The sequence below is a fragment of the Dendrobium catenatum genome, unplaced genomic scaffold, assembly GCF_001605985.2.
Source record: "Dendrobium catenatum unplaced genomic scaffold, ASM160598v2 fragScaff_scaffold_535, whole genome shotgun sequence".
NCBI lineage: Eukaryota > Viridiplantae > Streptophyta > Magnoliopsida > Asparagales > Orchidaceae > Dendrobium > Dendrobium catenatum.
In genome coordinates this window covers 188,088-201,298 of record NW_021318997.1, presented here as the reverse complement: position 1 = coordinate 201,298, position 13,211 = coordinate 188,088, and the positions used below count along the sequence as shown (strand labels likewise).

Sequence of the window (13,211 nt, the reverse complement as noted above, 5' to 3'; positions counted from 1 at the left end):
AGCATCTTATCCTCTTCAGAAAAAGTAATGAACATCTCATTACGAGTTTGTAGGACCTCTGTCATATTACCCTCAGCAAAATATGCTTCGTACCTTTCGGGGTCTTTGAGAGTCTGAATCAAAGTCTCCCGAAGGTCTTTAGACATTATAATAGCATCATATATGCTGAGTTGTGCCGGAATTTTTCTCAGATGGGATAAGACATTATAATCTACCCCGGTGGCTGAAGTATTCTTTTTCTTGGGATCTTTAGGGATAATATCATCATTGATGATTATCTATTTCCCCTTATCCTTATTAGAAATTCCTTTCTTTGGTGGGGGTGACAGTATTTTACCACTCCTTAGTTGCACTTGATCGACCTCCTCTAGTTTAAGCCCCTTTATTGGGATATTTTCTTCAGAGTCAGCCATTGTTGCATCCAGGGATTTATCTGTTGATTCAGAATCACCATCCAGATTTATATGTCCCATATGTGAGGTTATGTCGGGGTCCGACCCATCTTCCTCTGGAAAGTACAGATCCTTCTTCGTATTATAATCCATTGGAAACACCATCATACATGGTGCAGAGGGTACTTCTTCAATGTATTCTTCTCGTATAGGAGTACTTGGTGTTACCGAGATGACCCGACATACTTCTGTTGTAAGAGAATTCTCATCATCTTCTTCAGCTTCATCTATTTTAAGCTCTGCCATGATGTCGGCGAGCCTAATAGGTCGCCTCACAGTCTGGTAGTATTCATCCAGATTGTCAATAACCCTTTGAGTTGTAGTTATCTTCTCCTTGGGCTTCTTCAACTTGGTCTTCTTCTTGGATGATTTCATCTTTCCAGTCTTTGAAGAACCAGCTTGGTTGGGAAATTATTTTGAAGTAGAAGCTCGTGTCACATGTAGAGCTTTCAAATTTAATACTAGCTCCGTAGAAGATTTCCACTTCACCCCCGGAACTCCTTCGAGCTGTTTCGACATTTTCATAGTTTTCTTAGAGACCGCAGTCTCCCATTGTTCTTCTTGAGCTGGCTTCTTTTCATTTCTTCTTTCTTCAGTCGGGGGTACGGAAGAGGACGTGACCACCCGAGTTGATTCTTTTCTGGTATTGGTCAACACATTATATGATAATGTGATCTCTCCCTTCCGGTATTTTTTTTTCGAGCCAATCCTTAAAAACATAATAATCTTCAATAGGATGGTTGACTACCCGATGGTATGGGCAATAATTTGGGTTGTTCGTATGTTTCGACTCCTCGGGCCTCTTGGATTCTGGCAGTTCTAAGCCCTGCTTCACTGCTTGTTGAAACAACTTGGCGACGCTCTCTCTTTTAAATGAATATTATTTATTCATCTTGTCTTTGAGAGATGGGAACATTCTATCACCAGTTCCTATTGCCTGTTTCGGACGTTCTTCTCTGACTTGGAATGTACGTGGCCTATCATTTCCCCCTAGTATGAGCCTTGGTTGGGGGTTAGAGTTGTAGGCCTGCTTGGGCTTTTCCTCATACTGCATTGGTTGCTTGCCCTTATCTACATTATAAATCACATGCTTTTCTTTATTGGTTATGAAGAAGAATGTAGAGTCAGCTTCACCCCTTCTAGCACCTGGGGCCTTAGCCTTTTTGGGCTTATCAGAGTGATTTTCTGATCTGAACAAGATCAGTTTCTCAAACTTGGCCATTCTGCCTAGCAAGTCTTGAAATATGTTGATTGTAGCCATGCACAGGAAGGGTTGCATCTTGTCATCAATGTTTCCCATTAACAACTGTACGGCATGCTCTTCTTCAAGTTGCTGCTCACATTTCATACTTAAGTTGCGCCAACGAGTGATGTATTTAGTCACTGATTCCTTTTTCTTTTATCCAGAGCAAGGTTAGCGATCGTTAGTTTCTCCGTTGCGCTAGCAAACTTCTTCACGAACATAGATTCTAATTATGCAAAGGTCTTCACAGAATCGTTTGATAGTTCAGCATACCATTCAAATGTAGTTGCTGCCAAACTGCTAACGAACTGTCGGAAGAGTAGGGCGTCATTGCCTCCCGTGTTCCCGCAGGTGGCTTTAAACTGTGCCAGGTGCTGCCTGGAGTTGTTATTACCGTTGAAAGTGTTGAACTTTGGGACCGAATATCCTTTCGGATACGACACTTGGTCATATTCAGCAAGATACGGACGACCCTTGCCCATTAACTTTTCTGCTTGATCAACGACTATAGTAGCCTTGATCTTTTCTGTGATAATCCCTTCGAACTGTGCAGTAGTCACTAGTTCAGAATTACTTGCAACATTTTGTGGGGTGGGCTGGCGGACAATATTATGGCCTCGTGACTACTTTCAGGAATACCTCATATTCCTGAGACCTGAGGCATTTGGAAGTTTGGAGGATCGGCATGAGGATCAGGCATAGTAGCAACAGCGGCAGTTCTTTGCATCATCTGCATCATTGCCCCCATCTGAGCCATCATCTCAGTCATCTTCTCATTCAACTGAGAGATTTCCCTGTCTTTGACTCTCATTTGTCGTCTCATCTGCCTTCTTATGTTGGCGAGTGACATTTTCATCATCAAGGGGGTTTTCTTTCACTTCCTCTGCTTCTTCTTCTTCTTGAGAATGACCACCTCTGCCGCTGGTGGATCCCTCTCTACAATGACGATGATATACTTGCCTGGGTGGCGGTTGCCAACGCTCTTCATCTTCATCATCATCATAATTGGCGCCATCATTGATGCTTATATGTGTCACCATATAGACCACTTTCATATCCAAGGCGTTATTTATTTTTTGTATTTCTTATTCTAAATTTTCTTCCATAAATTGAACAATATTTTTTTCAATATTTTCATCGCCTTCAAGGAATTCTTCTTCTTCAATGTTGTCTCTCCCTTCCATATTTCCTTCTTCTTCTAGTACTCGGATCTCCGAGCGGCGACGCCACTGGATTTCCGGTTCTTGGTTAGGCAAGGGGACTTCTTCAACCAGTGGACTGCGGTCAAAGTTGGTTTCTTCTTTTGGAGGGGATAACAAGCGACGGGATCCCCTGGAGGATTCTCTAAGGTGTCTACCGTTTGGAGATTGTATCGGCATCTCTCCCAGCCCAAATAATCTATTCTGAGTCATAACCTGTATTTGAAATCATAAAATAAGAAGTAATTCCTAGTATTGGCTTAGTGTTATTTGTACTAATTCCTGGTCCCCCATTGTATTTATAAATATACTTCAATAATTGAATGGGCCTAGAGTATAATATTATTCTTATAATGAATCTGTGTTAGTCTCTCATTGCTGGTGTATCCCAGCATTTATCCTAATAATTCTGTACCAATTATCCCTTCCTAGTTGTAATAAGTTAATTATTAGTCTTAGTATCGGCTTAGCAATCGCTCTATCATGGTACTAATCATGGGTTACCGGATGTAGTTAGTAATTCTTATCCCGCCCTAATTGGCTTTACCGGGTCTACTAGAATAAATTATGGTATCAGTGCTGGTAAGTAGCGTAAGAATATTGTCCAATTAGTAAGTGCCCGTCCTAGGTATTTATAATCAGAGTTGAGTAACTTGCTGGTGCTCGTAAGCACCGACAATACAATGGAGTTGAAGGATAGCTCAACCTGAGTATTGAATACCATCTAATCCTATCGGCCTGATGGAGTTATTGCCTTCCTGGGTGTGAAATCATTTGTTATCTTGTCTTGCATTAACTTGTTCTGTATCTTATTCCTTGTCCGGTATTACTGATCTATTGAAGTTATAAGTGGGTAATTGGCATTTGATTGTGATAAGTATTGAAGATATGTATAATGCCTTGAGTATTGGAGTAGGACCAATTTTTGACGTTCTTTGTAGATGGTGGCGGATCTCCGGGAAGCCGTACCGGATGTCACGTCCAGATCAGTTCTTCTTTCTTTTCTTTTTTCTCTACGAGGTCTTGGCCTCCAGATTTGCTTTCCTTTCCGCCGGGACCTTTCGGCGGCGGATCCCTGAATATATGGTTCAAGTGTCACTCCCTGATGTTCTTCGCGCAGGGTATACTTTCTTTCCTTTCTCTCCACCATGATAAATAGGCGTTCTCTTGGCGGAGTTCTCCTGGAACTTCTTCTTTTTCAGCCCTTTTTCCTTCACGGTCTTCAAAACTCTGTACACGCGGGCTGATAAGGTCTCAGGTTCATTTCTCCTTGGAGGGGATGGGACCTCATGTCATTGCTTCCAGAAGGACTTTTTTAGCTCACCAGTGAAGCTATTTCTCTTAACCCATTTCAGATTTGCAAACCCATTCCGGAGTGGAATGGTAGCTTCAGACTCTTTGGGAAGGAAGGTTTTGAAGAGTGGACCGGCACCAGTTGCTGCTGAGCTCGGAGTTTAGCATTTATCTTTCTTCTCTGTCTCCTTGTAGGCCTTCCTCCAGATGAGGAGGCCTCAGCATCGTACTTTCCAGGTGCAGATAACTTGGTTGACAGAGTAGTGGTGTTGACAGTCACCACGGAAACTCTTCCACCATTCATAATTCTTCTGGTGGCTGGGGTTTCAAGCTGCGACAGCATCTCAAACCCAGAAATCATACCACAAGGATTTTAAGCAGTAGGTCGCGGCGCTAGCAGATGCGCATGACGGATAGGAGTTTCAGTAGTTCTTGCAACAACAACAGGAAAATCAATACTACCAAACTGGATGATAGCTCAAGTATTTTCAGTCTCAATAAAAACATTTGCTAGCTGAATCCTGGCTCCTCGTCCTAGTTGAACGGTCATCAGGGTGTTCTGTAAATCCATCTGCATAAATGAAAGGTTAGGGTTAGTAATCAGAATCTGATACATTACCCCACACTTTTAAAATGCAGAGACTTGTGCAGAACACAAAAACAAAAGCAGATAACATTAGCGAGCAATTCAAATAATATAAATCTAAAATACTGCTAAATATGTTATCTCAATGAAATTTTTTTTGAACGATCATTCTTTAGAATAATTTTTTTGAATGATCATTTTGAAAGAGTTCTGTGTTTTAAGCTCAAATTGATTTTTTGCTACTACTATAGCTCTGAGATGACTAGACAAAGATGGAAAGAGAAACCAATCCCCAGCAGAGTCGCCAGAAATCTGTGGGCTCCAAAAATTTGACCCCAGCCTCCCCGCCGCGCTGTTACTTTGCTTTTTCTTTTGCGAGGGAGTTTTAACACATTAGTTCCGGGATAAATTTTGGAAGGCAGATGGGTTTGTAGATAAGACACTATCCAGAGATTTCGCCTCATTTTGCGAGGATTTTATGATATGAGTTCTGGTTTCCTGTAGGCGTAAGCCCCTATAGTTAATTACCCCTCCCTATAGCGAGAGAGAACTTTCGATTAAGGCTAGTTGTCGATCAAATACGTCGAGAATACGTGTTATCTGACATATAGTAGCAGCATGGATATTGAGATTTGAGGTGTTTAGAGGTTTGGAAATTTGGGAATTTGAATGATTGATATTTAAAAATGGAAATTTCACCATCTTGCACTTAAAGCGGATGGTGGGGGAATGGATGATAGACCCGATCAAGATCCCATGATTCCGTCGTCCGGGCCATCTTGGTCCCTGGTCTACTTAGTCAGAGGAGGTAGTCGACCCAACCTGATAGAAGGATCCTTGTCGGCAGCCATGGGTTGCTTCGTGCAAGGGGGCCTTGTAGACCTGGGGTAAATATTTGTCTAAGGAGACAAATTTGAATCCACCTTAGCTAACAGAGGGCTTTGTGCCCTATCGATCATATCCTATTGATTCATATCTCAAGGATTTGATGCCACTGAGGAGCTTTTTAGCTCTGGTCATAACCGGTATTTCGTGGTGCCATTTAGCGGCAAAACCACTCGGTTCAGAGGGCCTCAGGTCATAACCTTGTCGACTCTGTCAACTGGTCGACAGAGGATCAGGTTTCATGGGTTTTATGCTTTTATTAGTGATTTCTCTTGATTATAGGCCTTGAAGGCTTAATATGAATGTATTAAAACAAATACACTGGTCACCACAACCGTGTATTTGTTTGAAGGTTCGAACCTGTCGATTCATATTGATCCGTATTGAAGGATCGGGTTCGAACAAGAATTTCCTTATTGACCCGCGCAACATCCCTAGACATCACATGAGTACCAAATAACATGTTCGCCGGGGCCCATGCGGGTGTTTGAGGGCATTTTATAGTTGAATCCTGTCAACTCCTTTTATCTATTTAGAAGGATCGGGTTCAAATTTAATAACCCGTGCAGCATCCCTAGACGTCACGTGTGTATCAATAACACGCTCGTCGGGGCCCATGCGGGTTTCAGATTATATTTACCCCTTGTGTACCTATGTGCATACAAACTACGGTGCACTTGCAGGGATATTCTAAAAATATTTGTAAACGCCTTCTGTCCGCTTGCATAGAAGTTGCGGATCCGGTGGCGTGACGTAGCAGCTTCTGAATATAATTGTTTGCTGCTTCATACAGGTAGACTGTAGTGCACGACTGTTGCTTTCTGCAGGTGGATCATAGTGCACTAACGAATCTCCTGCTTTTGATCGTAGATGCTTGTAGATGGATCACTATGTGCATGATGAACCTTTTACAGTCACTTGTGGGTACACTATAATTCCTTCTAACATCTATGATCTTTCATTAGTGTTTGTATATAGATGTAGTAAAAGCTATCATACTTTCTTGCATGAAGATCAAGCTCTTTCTCCCATGACCTTCTTTACTTAAAGATCGCATTATACTTGCAACATGTATGATAAACTTTGGATCATCCGTGGTAATGCTTGGTTACGAACCCACTATCATGTGTACCAATTTCTTTTATTTGCAAGAGGACAATCATATTTGCTCATATGATTGATATACACATCAACTTTCATTATCTTTATATGGTTCATAAGATGTTCTTTTGGATGCATTTGAATGATTATAACTTTTGACATCTTCATTTAGATCTTCTGCTCGTCGCTTCAAGGTTGAATTCAATTCCTGGTTTATTATTGATTGATTCTTCCAAGTAAATTATGTTTGGAACTTTGTTTAGCAACAATCTCTTGCTTGTAGGAGATTTAGATACCTGCTAGGTATTTGATTTGCTGGTTGTGAAAGCATCTTGGCTTTTAGTAGATTGTAGGGATGCCTTAATATATGCTTATATATGAGTGTTGTTCATTCCCATTTAAGATTTGATTTGATTGAATGTTCGAGCCACCATATCACATTCAAATCCAAGCTCCCTTGTAGTTCATTTGAGTTTGATCTTTTTCTTTGATGTATCTTCTTCGAGTTGGATCGTTGTTGGTGATAGAGATGGAGTTTCCTTCTATAAGACTCGAGTTCTATTTTTTTTGTATGTGTTTGAGTCCAAATTCCATTCATGCATGAGTTCAAAACTCAGTACGAGTCTTCTACATTCATTTAAGTTCTTTGTGCCATAGTTTGCCTTGAATTCTCATGGATAATCTATTTCAAACTGAGCATAGTTTATTATTAAAATCCACTTGATATTGCATGGTTTAAGTTCAATATCTTCAAGTTACCATGCAATTAGCTAAGTCTCACTAATTTATTTAAAATTGAGTTAGGTCTATGCTCAATTCAAGTTTGAATTAGTGTTTAATTTGTCTTCTTTGAGTTCAAAATCTAGTTAAAGTTGAGTTCACAATTGATTTGAGTCATGTTCTAAGTCCTCTGCAGTCCGAGTCTTGTTCAAGTTTAATGTCCACCACACTTAACTTTTTTGAATTTGAGTCTGAATTATTCAAGTCTAAATTAAGAATTCTTGTACCAAGCTCATATTCATTTGAGCTCAAATTTGAGTTCATTTTGTTTAAGTTTGGATTTGAATTCATTGCATATTTGGGTTCAAATTCGATGTCAAAGTCCTCTGTAGTCTTATTCGGTTCAAGTTCTTTGCACCAAGTTCATTTTGTTCAAACAAGTCCAAGTTCAAGCTCATTTTTTTTGTTTAAGTCCTTGGATCTTCGATCCAAATTTCGGCAGCCTCCCGGCGTTTCCCCTATTTAGGAGAAAAATCAATAGGCAACCTTCCCATCGACGCTACGTGAGCGCTTCAGGTATGTGTCAAAAGACGCCGCGATTGCAAATTTATTTTAAAATCCCCGCCCGCTAAGTGCGCGTTTAAGGATTTGGAGCACAAATTAAAAAAAAAACACAGATTTCCCCCCTTTGCACTACGTGAGCGTTCGGGGTACTTATTATTAAATATATATGTATATATTTATATTTTTTTATCCCCATCGCCGCAAGCGCCGCACCGGTTTCCCTCCCTACAACGCTACGTGAGCGCGTAGGGGGTTTGCCGGCTCGTTGCTAGCGTTGAAGGAGAATTCTTATGTCGCCGCAAGCGCCGCGTCGGTTTTCCCCCCTACAACGCTACGTGAGCACATAGGGGGTTTTCCAGCAGTTGCAAGCCACGAGAAAAGAATCTTTTTTTAGATTAATTATAATTAAAATAATTAATTATTATTAATGATAATTATTTATCATTAATTATAATTAATAAAAATTATTTATAATTAATTTTAACTAACTAGGTGAGGAGTTTGACTAGGAGCTTGGGTAGAGAAGAGGAGATGGAGGGAATTAGCCTATGGCAGGTTAGGGAGAACTACTCTCTCTCTCTCTCTCTCTCTCTCTCTCTCCCTCTCTCTCCGGATTGAGCAGGGAAGGTGGAAGGTCCGACCAGCTGTAGATGTCGGCACAGATTTTGGGTTTGGACTGGAGCAGGGTGGAGGAGTTCAGGATTTTGGTTTGATTCTTGTGGTCGGCTAGAGCAGAGAAGATCGTGGAGGTTGGGGCTTCTGATCGGGAAGAAGGGGGAATCGGGTAGAGACGAAGGGAGGAGACGGGATCTGGGAAGCTGCGAGAGTCGTTGCGTGGGAAAGCCGAGAGCCAACGCCTTGGCTTCGTTCGGTATTTAACGACATTTGCGGTCGTTGAATCGAGGCAGGTTCACGGGAATAGCGGAGGACTTGACGAGAGCGGCGCCGATTTCAGCGGGACTTTTGCAAGATTTTGGCAGAAATCGTGGATCCATCGGACATGAGGTATATACGCTAGATTTGGCTTCTTTCATTCTTTGTGTGATTTCTACAGAGGTTAACACTATGACTCACCAAGACTTACTCGACAAACCGGGATAAGAACTTGCTCTGATACCAAATTTGATGCAAGAAAAAATTTGGGAGAGGGCCCCAAATTTTTGCTAACAAAAGATTACTCTTGCTAGATAAAAGAAAGACTCAAATATATCCAAAAAGAGACACTTTTTATAATATAAAGATGCTTACGAACTTTGACTAGACAAAACAAACTTATATAATATAAAAGACGCTTACAAGACACTTACAAACTTTTTAAAACCTTAAACACCTAAAACTTCATTTCATCCATTGAGAAGAAGGATACAAGTAGGGTGGATAATTGCGGATAGAAGAAGAGGATAAGAAGTCCGAGACGAAGGGAGGATAAGCTCGCAAGCTTTCCTAGAGGAGAAGAGAAGCACGGAACAAGCTCACAAGCTTTTCCAAAGAAGGAAGAAAAAACCTCTCAGGTTTTTAGTTACAAAAATACCATTATAACATCTCTTTTTAAGCCTCAAAACATCTCCTATTTATAGAAGAAAAGGGCATCCATACAGCCACCTAAATTAAGGAATATGGAAGAATAAAATACACCAAATAGAAGGCCAAAAGGCAACAAATCTGCTGCATGAAAATTGCACAGAAAACAGAGAAAATCCCAAGAAATTTCCCCCCCAAACTGCCACCAAACAGCAGCCCCCATACGGTACAGGAAACAGAGAAGAGAAGCCACGGAAACCAAGCAGCCAACCACGGGAACCAAGCAGCCATCCATGGGAACCAAAGGGCCAAGGCACAGGAAACAGCTAGCCAGCCACGGGAACCAAAAAGCCATCCATGGGAACCAAAGGGCCAAGGCACGGGAACCAGCCAACACAGGAAACCAAGAAGACACAGAGGAAACCGAGAGGAAATATAGGAAGAGAAAGGGCTAAGTTCCACCATAATGAGCTACCTTTTTAATTCAGTAAATGAACTAAAAAAACAGCTCATAATGAGCTAAATTTCAGCTCAAAATATTAATGAGCTAGCAAACCCAAGAGCAGTCAAAACCAAAATTTAGGATTTGATTTGACCCCCCTTGCCTACATCAAAAGAAGTATCAATAGCCAACTCCTTATTCTTCTCCACAGCAGCTTCACCGTTGCCTCCCAACTTCTCCTTACCACATGAGTTGATTAAGTGACCAAATTTTTCCACATTTGTAACAAAATGAGGAGATCTTCTCATGCTTATCATTTTGAAAAAACCTTCCATTTAAACCTCCACCCAAACACCCAATGGGAGTTGCTTATCTAGCTCCACCCGCACACAAACTCTAGCAAACTCTCTTCTACTCCATTGTAACATATTACCATTTATCAATAAAGGTATTCCAATTAAAGAAAAAATTCTAGCTACATTGACTTCATCCCAACAATAAAGAGGAAGATTGGACATCCTAACCCAAACCAGAGAGCTCAAGCCTTTTAATGATGAAGGAGAGAAATCTGAACTCCATTTATCCATACCAACAATGTGACAATTAACAAACCAAGGGCTTCCCGACAGAATATTCTCCATTGCATCCTTTGAAAAAAAAGGAACATAACACCCATCCCAATCCAAGAGAAGTCAAATGTAATTTACCAAACTGACTCCACTGTCAACGTAGCTCTTCAACGATCATATGAACTTGAATACTTTTCCCAAATACCTTCACCACAATAGAGAATTATAATCGGTCAGAATTAGACTTCACATTAGGTTCATAAAGCTTCACAGTAGTCCCGTCTTCCGTCAAAAAAGGCTCATCCTTAGACAGATCGACCTTTATGTAAGGTCGCCTATTCCACGGGTTAGTAGCATCATTACCATTCAAACTTATATTAGTCTTCACTCCTTGGCCCTCAGCAACCAAAGAATTAACTTGAGCAATCCCACAAACAACTGATGGATCATCCGCATTAGTTTGAATTGAAGTGACTACCTTCGAGATAGGAACCGCTTTTGCTACAACATTACCAAACCTATTGACAAAAAGTCTCATACCAACTGAAGATGAAGCTTCAAAACCACTTGATTTGCTAATAATTGCAGGTCGAGAAGTTTCCGTTCCCACATTTTCTTCAATCTCCTTGCCTTTGCCAATTACAGGTTTGGGTGAAATCGATTTAACGAAAGTTGGTTCTTTGATAACCAACTGAGCATTCTTAGGTGAAAAGTCTCGATCCAAAAGTGGACGAGAGCTGTGTTGTAGGTTCCGGCAGAAGAATCCCCGCCGGATAAGATTGCCAGATGCCCAGCCGGCATGCCCGAAAAAACTACCAATTCAAAATAAGGGACTGAAATTTGAAAATTTCTCTCTCTAAAATCCGTATGTTTCTCTCTCTAGCGCTACTTTGGGGAATATGTAATGATTAGATTCGCATTAACCCTCTTCTGACGTGTGCTATTTTTTACCTTTTTTCTCTCTGATGATTGCGTGCTAACTCTACCTTTTATAATTGTTTTTGATTTCCCTTATAAATTCTTTTTCTTCCTCTTGGTTTCATTGTATAGTCCATTTCAGTAATTTAGTCTGATTTTTTTGAAAAGTTTAAACTCAATTTTATTCAAGTATTCAATACAATGAAATGCTTTCTTAACTGGTTTATCTATTGTTATCTTCTACAATCAAGTGCATTTGGCGTTGCTAGGGCAAGGTAAAGCAAATTGTGGGTTCCACACTTCAGGATTCAGCTGAAAAGAATACTCTTATAACCAACTTTGAATCTGACAAGTCAGCAGCAGAGTTTGCAGATTTGTACAAGCAGGATGAACTAAGAGGCGGGCATGTAATAATGCTTGGTGCTGATGAAGCGAGCAAATATGGAGCCACAGAGGCCTTACATGCCTATCCTGGTAACACCCCACCCCCAATAATTCGTGTTAAGTACAATGTGTTTTGGATTAATTTCCCTTTTAGGGTTTGATAATATTATAAAAAATAAAGTTACGTTTAATGTAGCTTAAAGGCTATTTTATCGTAAGAAAATTAAAAGAAATATCTTGTTTAGTTATTTACATAGTCTTTTTTAAATGCTGTGGAAAACTTACTAATTAACAGCTGAGATTTTGGTTAAGCCATCTATAGTAAATGTTTTGCCGAATTTACAAGGTTTTGTCTGTGTTCCGCTGAGAGTGCACCTCATCAAGAAGATTAATCCTATAGATAAGCATAATACATCATTTAGTAAAAGGTTGCATAATGTAATGAAGGTATCATTTAATGAAGGATGTCTTTCTGTTTATAAGCAAAAACATAACGTCAAACTGCGTATGGAAGAGCACACATGTTTTTTTTTTTTAAGAGCACACAGGTTTAGGTAGAGTTGAGCTTTTGGGCAATTATTTGAGAGGCTAAATACCTTGGGATTTAGGAAAACATATCTGAGAGTCAAGTTATTCTTACATGGAAGTTGGTTTAAACAGGACGGATGAAGCATGCAGTAAATTTTTTTTTGCCTCAAGATAATATATTTGCACCTTTATGCATTTGAGCTGAACGTCATGGTCATGAATATCTCATCGGTTGTTATGAATCACTAAGTAATTCATTAGGTTAAATATTTGACATTGTATTTCATGAGAATGAGATTTTGATGAAATCTTCTTTATGTTTAGTTATATAGCTACCTAGGTCTAGGCTAGGTGGTGGTCGTGTCAGCGGTATAATCCAAATATCATTTTAATGGAAGGACCATCAAGCCCCTCACGCTGAGAAGGGAACTAAGTATTAATTATCACAACAACAACAACAACATCATCAAGCCTTATCCCACTACGTGGGGTCGGCTACATGAATCATTTCTCTATTGTGTCTTATTAAAAGTCAAATTCTCGTTTAAATCTAATAAATAAAGGTCATTCCTAATATTTTCTAGCCAAGTCTTTTTAGGTCTACCCCTACCTTTCTTAACATAAGTCAAATCTAATACCTCTACTCTCCTAACCGGGTCATCGGAAGGCCGCCGTTTTATGTGACCAAACCATCTAAGGCGACTCTCTCTAATCTTATCTTCTACTGGAACTGCTCCAACCTTTTCACGTATATGCTCATTCCGTATCCTATCTCTAAGGGTAAAGCCACTCAACCACCTGAGCAT

The 13,211-nt window shown here is 40.2% G+C and overlaps 1 protein-coding gene across 2 annotated transcripts in view; it reads left to right on the top strand.

Moving 5' to 3' along the window:
• The window catches only part of LOC110093437 (1-(5-phosphoribosyl)-5-[(5-phosphoribosylamino)methylideneamino] imidazole-4-carboxamide isomerase, chloroplastic), an 89,837-nt gene that overhangs the window by 20,784 nt on the left and 55,842 nt on the right, over window positions 1-13,211 (top strand). For both annotated transcript variants that reach the window (XM_028694649.1, XM_028694650.1), the window contains exon 4: window positions 11,763-11,967. In XM_028694649.1, coding sequence (XP_028550482.1) covers window positions 11,763-11,967 — 205 coding nt within the window. The remainder of the gene's footprint in view (window positions 1-11,762; window positions 11,968-13,211) is intronic.